Here is a 15,884-nt window from a genome sequence, read left to right on the forward strand (position 1 = left end):
AGCCGCAATGAGGAGGTAAAGAGAGGGGGGAAAAGGGGCTGTTATGTAATGGGGGAACTATCTAACAAGTGCAAAGCGATGGAGGGGAAGACCAAATGAGAAGAGGCAAAGAAAGAAGATGAAGAAGGGAAAACGCAAAGTGGAGGAAACCGATGCAGGGAGGATGGAGGAGAGAAACAGTGGGAGACGGGATGTGAACAGCTCATACTCTTCAGCTCAAATGTAGGAGGGTTTGGGATCAGGCACCCAGCAAATTATTTCTCAGACAAGTTTTTCTTCCGATCTAATTTCAGCCATGTTGGAACAGTTGTTATATATTCCCTACTATAGTCATTTTTATGATAAACACAATCTCAACTCAATGAAACCTGCTCAGTCTCCATAAGAACAGATTGTCCTGAAGACAGTTTAGACTATACATTTCATTAAACGTAAGTTATTATATTTAAGATTTCACTAAAATGCTATCTATTTCCCCCAGTTTGACTTTATAATAGTGCCTCCTGGTTGGACCTGGGCAGCAGATTTGACATAACTGTTACCTAGCAACCATATTGTAAATAAGGGTTTCAGCTAACAATAGTTATGATAATGACTGAAAACACTTATTTTGTTACATTAATGTTTAAACTGTCAAAAATGTGTCGGTTGAGTGTAAGTTGTCTCTGCGTTTTCATTGTCGCTCATTGATGACATCACAGAGGATGGTGTTCTAGAACTCAGGTCTACTATGAAGTGTAATTATAATTGTAATATGCCTAACATATAGTTGGCTGCCAAAAGTCTGAGGAATAAAGTCTGGCGGTAATGCAACACTTGGATGCCAACCGCCATAAAACAACAACAACAACAACAACAAGATTCCTTTAACTGTTTTATTGTTTGTTATAAATGTCTTGTTATAAAGAATCTTGACTATAATAATATATATATATATATATTTAAAAAGCTCTACTACCTGCATGAAAAACCACCACATTAGCTCCAACATAAGACTGTTGTTAGATTGAGTTGATCCCCAAGCCTTAATACTGTTTTTAGATTTGTACAAGTCTTTTGAAACCATAAAACATGAATTTCCATTTCAATTATTGAGCTTGATCACTGGTGTTAAAATGTTATACAAAGATATTAAGATCTGTGTCATGTTCTACCCATACACCACGCCGAAGTTTTTGATCAAACGCTCTGGTCGTCAGGGCTGCCCGTTTTCACGTTCTTGATATAATTGGCAGTGGAAATGTTATCTAACTATATTTAAAATGATAAAAGCATTCATAGCATAATCATCTTTCAAAAGGAACTCCGAATTACACATTTGGCTGATGATACAGTTCTCTTCTTAGGAGATAGACTTCAGGATGAGAAGGCCATCGCTCTTGTTAACACATTTTCTGATGCATCGGGCAAATGTGCAGTATTATGTTTAAAGACCTGCCAGAACCACAGTATTAGTGGTATTGCTGTCTGTGAAAACGTGAAATGTCTCGGGATTCATATCACTAAGGATAAGAAAGCGAGGGAAAAAATAAACTTTGACCCAAAACTAAAAAAGACCAAAGCAATCTTTAATTTATGGTTACAAAGGGACATTTCTGTATGGGGAAGAACCCTCCTTTTGTCACTAGAGGTCAGCAAAGCCACCTCTAATGAGATTAACAAACTTTTGCATAAATTTTGTAAGGAAACATAGATAAGAACAGACCATTGACTAATCCACCTGTCTATCATGTCCCATTGTAACTCCAAAAGAGAAGACTTTGCTCCAGGCTGTACGTCTTTGTAAAATAAGGGAAACGCGTGTATTTTTGACTTCGGAATCAGACGTAATGACAGAGGAAACGAGAACACATTTCAAGAAAGAAGAAGAGCTGTTAAAGCAACTCACAGGTCGAAGAGGAGATAGTGGAACCCCTCCTCTGAGATACTGTCATGGAGGCGAACTGAGCAAAAGCAAGAAAACAGATGAGACAAACATCTGACCCGTCACAGAAAATACTCCTTTGCGCGTGTTGACTTCTGCTTGTGTAAACGTAACATCTTCTCTCCAACATTTCCTCCACTAAAGCGGCTTTCAACGCCGGTCAGTCAACATTTGAACAATTCTTGTTTTTAAACACGATCCGCTCCTGCAAAAGTATTACAGGCAACCACCATGACTGGAAGCTTCTATGTGACATGTTGAAGGAGTTGACACTTTTTTTTTTCATAAGATGTGAAAAGCTTAAGTGCGTCATTGCAACATGTTACTTCACTACGATGTCATGAATAAATAAATAAATGCAATGAGTCAAATAAAGTCTTACCAATGTTTGAATGCTTGAGTAATCTGCAGATTCTCGCCTCTCTCTCGAGCTTCTGGTGGTCTGCAAGAGTTAAAATAAGGCTTTAATCATGTGGAATAGACACTGGCCTGATGTGCATTTTATATATCAAAGTAAAAAGAACAGGCCTGTACTACGCCATACAATGGGTGGGCGGTATTGACACTGTTTGCATTATCTCGCTACAAGAATATTCAGAATATATTTTAACAATGCATCAGAAATGTGCTCAAATGTTCCTGTAAATGTCCTGGTTGAGGTTCAAGAATTGCACAAAAGGTGAATAAACCAGAAAAGGACCCAGAAAAGGTCAGGAGTATCACTCGGTGCCCTTGTTTGGGGGTTTACACTAGACTTTCTATCTCTTTTTGAGGCATTTTTAATTTTGATTATCGATAATATACTCAATATTATCTCCATATCTCCAAAAACAAGTACACAAACAGATGTCAAATACAGTTAATACATGTCTAAGTAATTGACCACATTATTACAGACAAATACAGACAGATTTACAGAGATATATGTAATAAGTAGATATAGTAGACTTATATAAGTATGTTGCAATGAGTTGCCAATGAGAAAATCCCATTTCTAGTACTTGATTCAACGGATTCACTTTTCTTTGCAGTTACAGAATCTATTTTTGGCTGCTGAGTTTGGTGTATTTGATACCTCAGAAGAGCCTGGGCACAACTAGTGGGTGGCATCATTGGATAACTGGTCCCATTTTAGACTCAGACCAACATTTGTGCTTTAATACGATTTAATTTAAAATCGATTGGTTACTAAAAGCACTTTCTTTGGCTATTTTTTCTTTGTGATACTTACACACTGTTGAAAGATTGTGTAAAAATATGCTGATGCCACTTCAAAACTAGGACGTACACATGCACTAGATAAGCATAACGAAAATAAATCCCCGGATGCCTCTGCTTCCTCTTTTCACTGAAAATACACACAGCTTGTGCTCTCTCTCACCTCTGGCCGAAAGCTTTTTGGTGTTGATGATTTTTGCAGCGTATTCTTGTCCTGAGCATAGTTTGACACAGCGGCGCACCACTGAAAAGGCCCCCCTGGGAAACAGACAGGAGACAGGACCAGTAGAAGGGTCAAGTGCAGTATAAGCGTTGTCAGCATTGAAACTCAGCTATCAGAGTGACCTCAAAGCGTTCTCTCCTCTTGTTTTTATTCAACCGGGACAAAAGTCTGGAGGTCATTGAGTATTGAGAGTCACACAAGGAGGTGCAAGTGCCTCAGCTCTACATTTGATCACCAAAGCCAGAGGAGCATAACAGAAATAACCACCACCACAGCTAATTTGACTTCACCTTTGTATTACTATACAATGAACCATCTCACACCGGTACAAGCCTCAGCCTCCGCTCACAAGGTCTCTGAGCGTTCATAGGAGATGGGGATGAGTAAGCATGACACCGGTGACACTGGAGCCATGTGGCAGCAAGCAGAGCTGTGACAGGTCAAGGCCCACGCTGATCCCGCTGATCCTGATCCTGATCCTGCTGCTGCTGCTGCTGCTGCTGAGACTGAGACTGAGACTGAGACTGAGGGGCTGCAGTGAAGACGTTTCAGGGTCTAATGTCCCATCATCTAATGCAGTGGTCCCCAAATGTATTTCTGAACATGTTTGCACAGATCTAAACACACATTTAAAAGAATAAGAAAATACATTTGGTTGTTTTTTGTAGGATATGATGGTAATTGGTGGTGATAAATGGTGATTAATCTTGCAGCACTGTTTCCAAAACGCACACACACAAACATAATCTTATCAAAATGATTCTAGCCAGCATTTATTTTAGACAAATGAATAGAAATCAGAGAGTAACAGTTGTTTTACTATGTATTTACCCAAATGTAATTTTTAATGACCTGACCCTCTTATCAAACAAAGCCATGTTCGACTTAATCTGATTTGGAAAACAATCTTTCTGATTCTGAGCCACAACCAGTGAGGGACAAATACTTCTCCAGAACACACCCCTCAGTGGCTAATCACAGACTGTAACACATCACATCTGCACAGCCCACTCAAATACACTTCACAAGGCTGAAACACTAAAAGCAAGGTGTTATCAGCGGAGACAGCTGCTGTCCTAACTTATGGCATGTCTCCCATGGGTAGACAAACATCAACTGTCTTGACAAATGAGGGTCTGCGAGTGGAGGCAGTGAATTTGGAGAGTGTTCCTGTGAGGCAGGCATTGCAGAGATTTCCTCCTCTCAGCCCACGCACAACCTGACACTAACAGTGCGCCTCTGCCCCTCTGAGGACTAAATCACTGACCATTTGTGTAGTTGGACCAGAAGACACATCCTTATCAGCGGTGGATCGATGTCCACTCCAGCTCTAAGTTCTGGGACATTGAAACGAGCAGCGCAGTGTAAGCAGACACATTATAATAGCAGAAATGTGTCCCTAATTAGCCTTTGGGCGCATTCACATTCCACAAAACACAGTCCACGCACATGACATCATAGATCATAGATGATGGCGTGACACTGAGACACACACTACAGAGACTTGGTGACGGCGTTAAAAGTGCAGGAAAGCCCCGGTGTAAGTTTGCTCCCCTGGACCTGCAGCATCCTCCTCCAGCAGGACGCGCCGCGCACGCTCCATCAGTCTGTCCTCCTCACGCGGCATGCAGGGACGCCACACAACACTTACTTGCCAAGCTCCTCGAACAGCTGGAATTCGTCTGTGAAGCGTGTGCAGGTCGTCGTTGCCATGATGATGCTTGCCCGAGCGGTGCGGCAGCTTCGCAAAATGCACGGCGCGTCGCTGCGGACAGGGAGACCTCAGACACAGGCCCCGCCCACCTGCACCCCCCCCAATAAAGAAGAAGCCCCGCGCGCGTCTCATCAGCAGTTTAGTTTGTTCATCGTAAACATGAACGATGTCGATCTGGTACTGCTTGATATTATAAATGGATCCAGAACTGATCATGAGCAGTCAGAGAGTCCTATACATGTATCACTAATAATGGCAAAGAAGTACAGGGATGTGGGCGGGGATAGGGGGTAGGTGTGAACAATTTTCACGGGGAACTCAAAGTACAATGTGATGTCATGTCGTACTGCCAGATTTTCCTATTGATTACATTGTATTTTGACATGAAATATACAAAAGGCAAAATCCCAAATGTTTCATCTGATGATTCTTATCGGTGACTAAACCATTAACTTATTAAATTACACAAAATAGCAGCCTCCCATCTGTATAACATATTATTATAGAATATATAATGCCGTGGTGTCATCTGAAATCCAGCAGTACTTTGCAGTGACCGTGCACACATTTACAAACAAAGCATGGCAGGTTTTTAGAGGGTTTGAAAACTCAAGAACAAATATAAAATGCACTGAAACACATTTTCACGAGCCCGAGATCAGGCTTGTGACTTTACTGTGATTTGAAAATGATTGGTGTACAAATCAGCACAGCTTTAGTGGTTTCAACTCAGTTCTTCATGTCCAATTGTGTTCAAGAAGCTCAGAATAAGGTCTCAGAGCTTCAGACAGAGCAGTGCCTCCGGTTAGCTTCACACCCTCACACCCGTGTTAAGCTTCCAGTTATATGAGACATTTTGAGGCCTTTTTACCATTCAAAAGATATATTTAGATTTAAATGATTAATCACTATGACAACAGATCTCATTTATCATCATCCTGAAAGCCATGTACATAAAGCACCAACTTTTAACACGTAATTATTATTTTTTTTAAGTCCATGACAAACATTTTTTTAAAAGCCAGTCTAATTGATGACATTTTATACACGCCAGGCCAACAATAATAGTTCTTGTAGATTATTTAATATTGAAATGTCATGTCGAGCCTTAAGGAGGTAGTGCCTCATTAAGCTGTTAATCATCCAGAGCACTGAGCACCAAACCACTCTCTATACATTTTATTGCACCTGCATTTGACACATCATCTGCCGTTTTATCCCATTTGCAGTGTGCAAGGAAGAAAAATAAACATACGTTGAATATTTTGTTCGCGAGTTATTATTTCAGGACCAGATTATTTTTGTTTTATATGCATTGAAAGAGTTGTAATTTTCACATATTCGCAAATAAACTTTACAGCAGTTTTAATACAAATGTTGAATCTCCAAAAGAGGACGAGTGTAAAGAAATCATCAGAATGTTACAGTATCGTTGAAGTGGTAAAATCTCCCTTCACAATATGACAATTCCTTAGCATGCAGGCACTATAGAAACAATAAATAACTTTTTTTCCCCACTCCACACAGATAAACAGACAGGCTGCTGCTCACACAGTCCATTTCACACATTCAGTTCATATTTGGTTTGAATCCTCAGAACTGCACTGCACTGGATGGGATGTCGAACATGGAGGGGTCAAACTGCTGGCCTTTGAACGGTGAACCTTCAGCGTCCCAACCTTTCTTTAACATATCGTGAACTTTCTGTGGCGACAAACAAAATGTATACACAAAATGTTATAAATATTTCTGTTTTAGTGACGCCCAAAAAGCAGAAGTACCAATGTTTTCCTCACCATTTCATGACTCTGTGGTTTGCCTTGTAGTTTCTGATGGTAGTCAAATGTGAGTCGGTCTAAAACGGCGTGCTCTTCTTCATCAACAGTCGCCATAGATCTCTCACGATTAATCTCGTTGATGTCGATTTCCTTTTCTCCTTTCAGCACTGCATTCCACCACCAAATGTCGGAACCTTTATTAAGCGACAGCTGCAGAGAAATTGGAAGCATGTTAAAATGCAATAAATGTATTGAAAGCAGACACACGTTACATTAAAACGGGTTAAATGTTCTCACTTACAACCACACATTTTCCAGGTTCCAAGCTCCACAGAGAGTTTTCTGTGTTGATTTTGTGGGTGAATTCTCCTTCCATCAATGTTTTCTGCTCAGTTCCTTCTTTTACACTCACGCAGATGCTGCCACTCTGCAGGTTTACCGACACCTACAATTCAAAAACAATAATAGACACCAGATACAAGAGTGTGAATCTGGGACACATAAGAGTGACCTATTTTACCTGTCTGCCCTTCACAACTGTCTTTGGCACAAACACACGGACCTCCACATCACTGGCATCCTGGGACCAGCTGTAGTTTTCCCTCACTGCCCCATTGTAGCTGTCGGGATCAGACTGGCATTTCTGAGTCCTGGAACACAACAAGCACATGTTCTGTGTGACGCTAAACCCTGAGTTAAAAGTGTTCTTCTGTTAACCTAAACATGAAACATCTTTCAAATGTCAGTGTGCTTGTTTAGGTCACATGATGAAGTATGTGATTTATTTTCACTGAACTGTAAATATTGAGAAAAAGAAACTAATACAAAGAGAGTAATTTCTTTTTGCACATGACAGTGGAAAAAATAACCTTGATAAAGCATATACTCATGACCACCTTCTACATTGTTTTCCCACAAAAGATTGTAAACTTACAATTTTATCTGAAATTACTACTCAGTTACTGTAAACAGTAGTACTGAAGTAGTACAGTGCACTACTTCAAACTAATAAAACATAACTTAAGAGTCAGGTTCAGTGCAGTTGGAGCAGCAGTACAGTGTGCTCGCCGGTACTTAGTAACTAATGCTGCAGACTTACACTAAAGGGTTGAAGATATATGTATTTAGGGTTTCTCTGGATGTAATCCATCCAAACACACCAATAATGACACATATGTGTGTTAACTGGATCAAAATGAGAGCCAGACCTATTGCATTAAGACATAACCATTTACTGACACAGAGGAATAGTGAAGAACATCATCACTAAGTACGTACTTAGCAGCAGCTGCTTGGGCCCCTTCAGCTGAAGGACTGTCGGCCTGAGCAGCCTGAGTGGCCTGAGCAGCCTGCGCTGGAGCAGTGGGAGCCGGAGGAAGAGCATCCTCCAGTTTGGAAGTTGCGTCTCTTTGAGCCTCCGCTGCACTTGGATGTGCTGCTTCTTCTTGAGAGTCTGAGGAGACTTCCAGCTCCTGCACGGCAGGAGGAACTGATCTGCTCTCTTCTCTTCTCTGGAGCTCACTCAGCTGCCTCTCGCGGTCACGCTCTGCCACTTTCTCAAACACCTTAAATGTCTGAAAAATACATGTTAAAATAGAAGTAAAAGTAGACAGTGTCGATCACTTAGTTCTGAATAAAAACAGATGAAACACATTAACATACCTTTAGCACCATTTTCTCAGCAACACCAGGAGGAAACCCCATTGTATCGCTGGAACTTGACATAAGCCGATAAAAGTCTGTTTTGCGATACAAAAAACCAAAGTAGACTTGTAGAAAGTCCTGTATGTTTGCAACATGCTGCAGTATGCCCAGCAAGGCGTTATCGTACATTTCTGTCATTTCCCACGATGATGCCATCCTCAATCAGCTTCGAGAAACTCTGAAGAAAAGCTGTATATGGAAATATAAAAGTAAAGCTTTACTAACGACACGAGTAGTGTCGTTGTTGATAAAGATTAGTGACCAAACCAAGCTCTTTCTCGAACAAAAGTACTTCCGGTGACAGCCATTAAAAATTATTTTACCAGATAATAACAAGACAAGATAAAATATCAAACACACTTAAAACGAAGCCTTAAAATGAACTTATATTTTATTGAAGTAGTTATAATAACTTGTATAGGGTTATGTTTAACCACAACGGTACACTTACAACCACAAGGTCCTTTTAGTTTTATTTCGAAAGTATTCCAAGGTGCACAACTGTAAACAGGTCCGGGCAGAAACAAGTGACAGTCAATACTTTGTTTCTTTATGAACATATTTTTGCAAATAGCAGACTGTGTCATTTCGTTCGAATATACAAGTATAAGTGTATAGCAGTATTATTTACATGCGTTTTTGGTAGTATGAGTTCAAATAACTCCGAAATGAATAACTGAACTTCTGAACAGTCGGTTTGGTTTGGAAAGCATGGCGGCGTCCTTGACCAGCGCGAGGCTGCTGGTAAGAATATACTTTAAAGATAATACATAGTTACTCGTTAGGTCTTGTTCGTTATATTCAATTAATTTAGGTGTAATGTGCTCCAAAATTCAAGCCATTGTTTAGCCTCTTCCACCCGGGGCCTATTTTTCCTAAAACGCCTACGAAAATGACCCTCATCTAAAATTTAACCTTAATTCCTGGACACTTTGGAGTACAGATCATTGGCTGGAGCCTTTGTGAAGCTGAGACTTTGTAGTTTTGGACTCTCTGATTATAAGTAGAAACAAGCTATGCACAGAGGAAACCAGATTTTACATCCCGTAAATATTTAAAGCTGGTTTCTCAGGGGATCGGCTGATTGACACTAAAATGAAATTATTTTAGGTTATGACTATTCTCTTTTAAAACCTGAAAATTTAAAGTGAATTCTCTATAAATTAGTTTTAAGAACTTGTAATGAAGCAAATATGTCCAGGCGGAATCAATATTAAGGTTTTTCATTTCATTTTTCATTTTATTTTAGGGTATTTTTTATCTGTGGGTTTGGAGTACAAACTGACCCTGAAAGAAAGAAAAGTCCAACGTCCCATGTGTGGTAGTGTTTAGTGGGATTACCCCAGAGCTTCTCAAACTTTTTCTGGCACGCCCCTCTTGGGACATAAAAAAAAGTATCCACGCCCCCCCAGCCTCTGGGACAGCGCAGAATTGGCACTTCACTACTGTAAATATTGCAATTCAAGGAGAAGACGCACTCACCTTACTTCTCGTCACTGTGGATCACTTTTACCACTGCATGTCCACGGCTGACACACACAGACTGCTTTCAGCCGATGCTGACTCGTACCACTGGGTTTATGTTTCATTGTCTTCAAAGTCCATGACATCAAAGTGGAATGGAATTGAATACACATGCATTATTTTAGCGTATACTTTTATATTGTCACATCAGCGGTCAGTAACAGAGCAAGTTCATAAATTACATTCAAACAGGGGAGAGAGGGACGAGCGTGATGGGAACCGGGACAGAAGCCTGTGAAACTGGACAGAGGAGAGACGGAGGAGAGACGGAGGAGAGACGGAGGAGAGACGGAGGAGAGACGGAGGAGAGACGGGGGAGAGAGGGGGGAGAGACGGAGAGTAAACATGTGTGAGGGGCACAGAGGCCGACTGACCCACTCGCTCTGTATTTAGAAAAGAACCGTGTTTTTCTGTTGCTCAAAACACGTCTGTCATGCATAACCTGCACACATTTCTCCTAATGTCTCGCACCCCTCCAAATGGGCACACCCCCCATTTTGAGAAGCTCTGATTTACCCTTTGCCGCACAGTAACAAACTACAATTTGTCAAATTGTCACTTATCATTTGTTCATCATGTCATATTATTTGACATGTAAACTCGGTCGATTCTCTCTCTGGCTCTTTTTAATAATCAAATGTTATTTGGTGCTACTTGGGTCTTAAGACGGGATTCATCGGATGTTCTCTCAAAATGTATTGACATCAAATTGACAATCTCATCTTGTTTGTTTTCAGAGTGCATTAACCAAGTTCTGCCATGGAAACCGAGGCCTCCATGTCAGTTCTGTGTGCTTCAAGGTAACATCGTGTCTTTCATCCTGTAACAGCGCATCTGCAGTGCTTGTCTGTCCTTTAACTTCTCCTTGTTTATTTTTTCTTTCAGAATCGAGCGGCTCGTACTCGTGTTGGAAAAGGAGACAAACCTCTAACTTATGAACAAGCTCACCCTCCTCATCAAATTGGCCATAGGAAAGGTTGGCTGTCACAACACTCGAGTAAGTTCTTTTACCTTCCTCTTCAAATATAGTGCAAGAATATGTAATAAATACATTTTAATCAGTATTTGTTTTTTTGTAGGTAACCTAAAAGGGGAGTCTGGGGCTGCAGAGCGTACCATTGAAGATGTTTTTATAAGGCGCTTCATGTTTGGCACTTTCCATGGCTGCCTTGCTGCTGAGATTGTGATCAAGAGGCGTGGCAATGTGCTTATAGTGTGCGCTGTAATGATACAGAAATTACCCCCACAGAAGTTTTACTTCTTGATTGGCTATTCAGAGTCACTTCTCTCACACTTTTACAAATGTCCAGTAAAATTAGAAATTCAGACTCTGCAGGAAAGAGCTGTGTATAAATACATATAAATCTGTGATTGGTGAATATCATGTTTTTTTCTTTTTATGAAATCTGAATGAATTTCAACTGTGCAAGTAAATGTGTTCAAAAATTCAAAACATTTCTTATTTTTGATTGAACAATTTTATTATCAGTGCAAATACATTCACATTTAAGGCACATAGACCTCATCAGTGCAAACAAGGCACTTAGAGGAAACAATTCCCTTTTGTGATCACATTGGGAGTTCAATGACAAGAAAGAGTTAAAATATTTTAAAAGTGCATAAATCAACATGTCCGTGTAATCTCTCATCCAGGTAGAGTTCATGACCATGAAAGGTTCAATTCTGTCAACTGAACAACAATTTTAGAGTGAATATGTTTCGCCACTAATCAAAGTAGCTTCAAGTTTTGAGGCAGTTTTGGTAAAGAATTGGCTCATATCTAGTTATTTCAGTAAGAGGTATCTCTTTTTCTAGTTAAAACAACAGAATCCTTAAAATCTCATACAAAAACAAGGGGACATAGCCTAAAAAAATGAGCGTTGCTCAAATGCATGCGTATCAGAACACTCAATGATGATTCCTGTAAACAGATAAAACCTCATGCGACTCTCATGTTTTCATAGTCTCGGCAGCCGGTGCTTACACATGATTGAAGCTTGATCAGTCGTTGATTCATGGTCTGCAGAACGGTCGGATCAATTTTCTTGAAAATATTCTCGAGTTGGTGTGGGTCTGAAGTCAGGTTGTACACCTCTACAAATGACTAAAATGACAAATAATACTTAAAATCATATTTCATTAAGTTACATATGTGACAGAGTAGAAATACCTCGCTGTCTGCAAACTCGCAGTACTGGAGATCTTGGCCTGAGCTGAGGGACCGAACACAGGCGTACGTATTGTTGTAGGAATCCTCACACACACAGTCAGGGAAACAATGCTGGAAAAACATTTTGTGTGTGGTGTTTGTTAGAGGAGGCTGCTTAACATGGGATTGTACCAATTTGGGCAATACCACTTACATACAGTCCGGGACCGAGTTTGGGACAAGCTGGATCTGAAGTTGGATGTCCCTCTCCTGTATATTCCACAAGGAAAAATGGTCGCGCTGTCCCATTACGCAATAAAGGTGCCTGGTACAGAGACATTTATCAAATATTAAAAACAAAAGATTACATTACAAAACTTTAAGAGCTACAAAATGGCAACCATTTGGGAGAGGAATGATTGACCGTCCACGTTGACAGTCGACAGGTTTGCTCCTGAAATGTCCAGTATAGTAGGCGCGAGATCAATGTTCAATACAGGAGCCTATACCACAAAACATAACATGTTAGGATAACTGTAAACAGAAATAACTGGACTTGAAGTATTCTTGTGACCTTCACTGTAATGTTTGGTTTGATGCCAGGACCGCGAACCAGGAGAGGAGTCCTAATGTCAAACTCATACAGCTGTCTTTTGTCGATTGGCAGAGAGAACTGACCTGGAGCAGAAGATAAAAGGTAGATTATTGGACACATACATGCCCCAACGGTAATCACATAATGATCATTCTTTCTTTCTGCCCACACCAGTGTGGAAGCCATTGTCCGATGTGTAGAAGATATACGTGTTGTTGAGCTCTTTTATATCCTCAAGTTTTTTTACTAGCGCAGCCACCATGTCATCCACAGATAATAATGTCTGCCACCTGCAAGAAATATCCTCAGTTTGGCATCAAACGTGAAACATACATTCAGACACCTCATCCATACCTCTTCCTGAATGCATTATCCAAATAGCTGAGCGAGCTATTTGACATTGGGTTGCTGGCCTGACGCAGAAGCCAGTGCTTGTCCTAAAACATGTAGAATTATAGTACATGTACCATTAATCACTCCTAACATTTAGTTTGACTTACTTTTCCTAGTTTGTCAAAACTGCCATCTCGAGGTGCTTTGACATCCACAAACTTTTTCTGGTGTTGTGGAGCTGGTGTCCAGGGTATATGAGGTGCAGGAGGGGAGAGCATCAAGAAAAATGGGTGCTGAGGACTCCTATTGTCCAGAAAGCTCAAGGATCGATTTGTCTGCAAACAGATTGTCAGTATGTAAAAGCAGAATTTAAAATAATATGTTGTGTAGCGTAGTAGACAAAGCATAAGTCACATGTGTACAAAGTTGATGGCATGTGCAATGCATTGTTAACTACACGCCATAATTACTCTCTCGTTCATGTTTAGATTATGTACATTTACAGCAGCAAATGTTTCCAAATCCTTTTAAATTAAATGACTACTCAACCAGTATATTTTCCAGCGAGCTTGACTGAAACTATTTGCAGGAAAATGATGTCAGACCAAGATAAAATTGCATTGCACCACTGTGGCATAGTCCATTCAGCAGCTGAATCAGCCTTTTACCAAGAACAGTTTTATTTTCTCCATAAAATCTTACATAAATTGGCCTTTAAAACTTCAGACCAGAGACTTTTGCTTGCAAAGACAAGAAGGGAATGCTGACAAACTTACAATGAGGTCTGTGAGATAGTCCTTCTCATAGTTGTCGCCATGTATTTCTTCTTTGCCGTTGACAGACAGAGTGTAGTTGTAGTACTGCGAGTTTCCAACCTAAAGCGGTGCAAAGATCAAAACTGGAATCGTCATCGCCATCGAAAAGGAAAGGTCCTTTACTTATGAGATTAAAAATGTTAAATGTCTCACCAAAGCATGCCACTGGTCCCAGCCAGGAGGAACATGGCCAACGTCTCCCACTTCTTTTTTCCCATACTGTGAAACAAGCACACATTAAGATGAAACCACCACATTAGCCTTTCATTATCATAACACAATACAATGCAAGAGACAGTAGAACATCTGCTGTAATATTACTTTCACATACAGGCTACCATTATATTACCGTTATATATTGGACAGTGGAAATACAAACCTGGTTGAGGTACTTTCCAGCGAAGAAAGTCTGATACTTCAGTTTGTTGAGGAAGACGGGGAAGGCCACAGACTCCGGGCCTTTTTGCCAGAGCTCACTGGAGCAGTTTCCGGACACAGAGTTATTCCGGACGGCATGGTTGTGTGGATACTGCCCTGTTAAAATACTGCTACGACTGGGACAGCAGAGCGGCGTGACTGTAAACTGCAAAAAGAAACGCAACCATCACATCAACGCCACCAAATCAAACGCTACAACTACAAACAAAGAGCCACTCACGGAATTGACAAATGTTGCTCCAGCTTCTCCAATCAGAGCTTTTGTTTGGGCCATCGGGTTCTGTGGAAGAACAGGACAAACTCTGTGATTAAAAGCGGTAGTTACCTGGGACTAGGGATGGCACAATATTCCGTTTTAGTGTTGATTATTATTAGTTACGACTATTGATGCCAAGCTCAAAACGACAATACCATGATTACTTTTCTTGTATTCAAATTGTCTGATAAATCACCATCACCATAGTAGTCAGAAGTCAAGTTTATGACATCAAACTCTCAATAAAGTAAAGTGATTAAGTTAATAACACTTAAAATGTGCAAGTTAACATAAACATCCAGATATAAAAGCTGTTTGTTTGTTTTTTTTCCTTTGGGGGGGATATTTCGAATTTCTTTAATAACCAAATTTTGCCTCTAAAATTGTCAAAATTATGAGTTTTTAGTTTGTACGAGTATTGTAATCGACTTGGGACCATTACATTTAAACATTGATAATAAATTGTAAAGGAGATCGTTAAGAGCGGTGCTGGGGAGCTCGCCAAAGACAATAAAATAACAATAATAAAGGCGACTTGATGGTTGTGGTTTTAGCATAATGATCGAGGAACAGTGTTTATAAAACAAAAAACAAGTGCAGCTCGTGTTTAGGTTTCGTTTCCCGGCCTCACCATTCCTCCCAGCGTGACGTCCTGGTCGTCGGCCAAGATGAGGACGATGTTACTGGGCTTGTCGCACCTGACGCAGCAGGTGAGCAGCGACGTGACCAGGGCGACACAGACGGCCACGCGGTGTGTTCGCCTCTGCGGAGCCTCCGTGGCGGCCATCGGGCTCCAGACTGGCTCCAGTGCAGGTCCGGACAGGTCGAGGGGTTTCGCCAGCGGGACAAATGTGCTGCGAGTACAAAGTTTAAGGAAGTGAGCGCTGCGAAGTCATATGACCGTGTTTAGGTCCGCGAAGAGGGAGACGAGAGTCAGCTGAGCCAGAGTCACGGCGGGAACACGCTGTACGTTCATACATTGACATAGATTATTATAATAACAGTATTAAACAGTGACAGTGACAACGACAACCATGATAATAATAACAATAATAACTCGTTGAATAATGTTTTAAGTTGTGTTGCTGGTAAATTTTAGTTTAATGGGCCATGGATCAGTCAAATGTCTCTCTCTAGTGACCACGGTGTTCATGGCTCTTTGGCTGTTAAAGTCGATGGTTTTCACGTGGACACGGTTCATGCCGGACCTTAA

General features: G+C 40.7%; 4 protein-coding genes across 8 annotated transcripts in view; 1 reads left to right on the forward strand and 3 right to left on the reverse strand.

The window, feature by feature from the left end:
• camk2b2 (calcium/calmodulin-dependent protein kinase (CaM kinase) II beta 2) overlaps window positions 1-5,182 on the reverse strand; it is an 18,734-nt gene extending 13,552 nt beyond the window's left edge. For 2 of the 5 annotated variants that reach the window (XM_072454256.1, XM_072454253.1), the window contains exons 1-4: window positions 5,017-5,182; window positions 3,306-3,400; window positions 2,307-2,366; window positions 1,889-1,943 (exon numbers count right to left, since the gene is read on the reverse strand). In XM_072454256.1, coding sequence (XP_072310357.1) covers window positions 1,889-1,943; window positions 2,307-2,366; window positions 3,306-3,400; window positions 5,017-5,078 — 272 coding nt within the window. In that variant the 5' untranslated portion in view covers window positions 5,079-5,182. The remainder of the gene's footprint in view (window positions 1-1,888; window positions 1,944-2,306; window positions 2,367-3,305; window positions 3,401-5,016) is intronic. The other 3 variants (XM_072454254.1, XM_072454252.1, XM_072454255.1) reach the window with 2 other exon arrangements.
• A 1,065-nt stretch (window positions 5,183-6,247) lies between these two features.
• Window positions 6,248-8,864, reverse strand: nudcd3 (NudC domain containing 3). Its single transcript, XM_072454258.1, has 6 exons — window positions 8,520-8,864; window positions 8,136-8,431; window positions 7,378-7,507; window positions 7,159-7,302; window positions 6,876-7,067; window positions 6,248-6,783 (listed from the first exon to the last, which is right to left on the reverse strand). Exons 1-6 carry the CDS (start codon window positions 8,715-8,717, stop codon window positions 6,673-6,675), a joined length of 1,071 nt encoding a protein of 356 aa, XP_072310359.1. The 5' UTR covers window positions 8,718-8,864; the 3' UTR covers window positions 6,248-6,672.
• A 332-nt stretch (window positions 8,865-9,196) lies between these two features.
• On the forward strand, window positions 9,197-11,452 carry mrps24 (mitochondrial ribosomal protein S24). The gene is made up of 4 exons (XM_072454261.1): window positions 9,197-9,305; window positions 10,823-10,885; window positions 10,971-11,082; window positions 11,165-11,452. The coding sequence occupies exons 1-4, from the start codon at window positions 9,273-9,275 to the stop codon at window positions 11,446-11,448; spliced, it is 492 nt and encodes a 163-aa protein (XP_072310362.1). The 5' UTR covers window positions 9,197-9,272; the 3' UTR covers window positions 11,449-11,452.
• Window positions 11,453-11,540: 88 nt separating this feature from the next.
• On the reverse strand, window positions 11,541-15,573 carry gnsb (glucosamine (N-acetyl)-6-sulfatase (Sanfilippo disease IIID), b). Its single transcript, XM_072454259.1, has 13 exons — window positions 15,303-15,573; window positions 14,636-14,695; window positions 14,357-14,560; window positions 14,131-14,196; window positions 13,939-14,037; window positions 13,330-13,497; window positions 13,184-13,266; window positions 13,001-13,119; window positions 12,809-12,912; window positions 12,636-12,737; window positions 12,449-12,559; window positions 12,256-12,366; window positions 11,541-12,189 (listed from the first exon to the last, which is right to left on the reverse strand). The coding sequence occupies exons 1-13, from the start codon at window positions 15,456-15,458 to the stop codon at window positions 12,025-12,027; spliced, it is 1,548 nt and encodes a 515-aa protein (XP_072310360.1). The 5' UTR covers window positions 15,459-15,573; the 3' UTR covers window positions 11,541-12,024.
• Between the last annotated feature and the right edge of the window lie 311 nt (window positions 15,574-15,884).

Source organism: Eucyclogobius newberryi, unplaced genomic scaffold (assembly GCF_026437365.1).
Source record: "Eucyclogobius newberryi isolate DKJ021-1_F unplaced genomic scaffold, fEucNew1.0.hap1 SCAF_2, whole genome shotgun sequence".
Lineage (NCBI taxonomy): Eukaryota > Metazoa > Chordata > Actinopteri > Gobiiformes > Gobiidae > Eucyclogobius > Eucyclogobius newberryi.

What these genes read in the sequence shown, in the direction of transcription:
- nudcd3 (XM_072454258.1), bottom strand. Translation starts at nt 8,717, where the DNA reads ATGGCATCATCGTGGGAAATGACAGAAATGTACGATAACGCCTTGCTG. An exon ending in CTGAGAAAATGGTGCTAAAG is followed by an intron (nt 8,432 to 8,519) that starts GTATGTTAATGT and finishes TGTATTTTTCAG; the next exon opens with ACATTTAAGGTGTTTGAGAA. An exon ending in CAGTTGTGAAGGGCAGACAG is followed by an intron (nt 7,303 to 7,377) that starts GTAAAATAGGTC and finishes TTTGAATTGTAG; the next exon opens with GTGTCGGTAAACCTGCAGAG.
- mrps24 (XM_072454261.1), top strand. Translation starts at nt 9,273, where the DNA reads ATGGCGGCGTCCTTGACCAGCGCGAGGCTGCTG. An exon ending in TGACCAGCGCGAGGCTGCTG is followed by an intron (nt 9,306 to 10,822) that starts GTAAGAATATAC and finishes GTTTGTTTTCAG; the next exon opens with AGTGCATTAACCAAGTTCTG. An exon ending in TTGGCTGTCACAACACTCGA is followed by an intron (nt 11,083 to 11,164) that starts GTAAGTTCTTTT and finishes GTTTTTTTGTAG; the next exon opens with GTAACCTAAAAGGGGAGTCT.
- gnsb (XM_072454259.1), bottom strand. Translation starts at nt 15,458, where the DNA reads ATGGCCGCCACGGAGGCTCCGCAGAGGCGAACACACCGCGTGGCCGTC. An exon ending in CTGGAAAGTACCTCAACCAG is followed by an intron (nt 14,197 to 14,356) that starts GTTTGTATTTCC and finishes CTTGTTTCACAG; the next exon opens with TATGGGAAAAAAGAAGTGGG. An exon ending in GGACAATGGCTTCCACACTG is followed by an intron (nt 12,913 to 13,000) that starts GTGTGGGCAGAA and finishes CTTCTGCTCCAG; the next exon opens with GTCAGTTCTCTCTGCCAATC.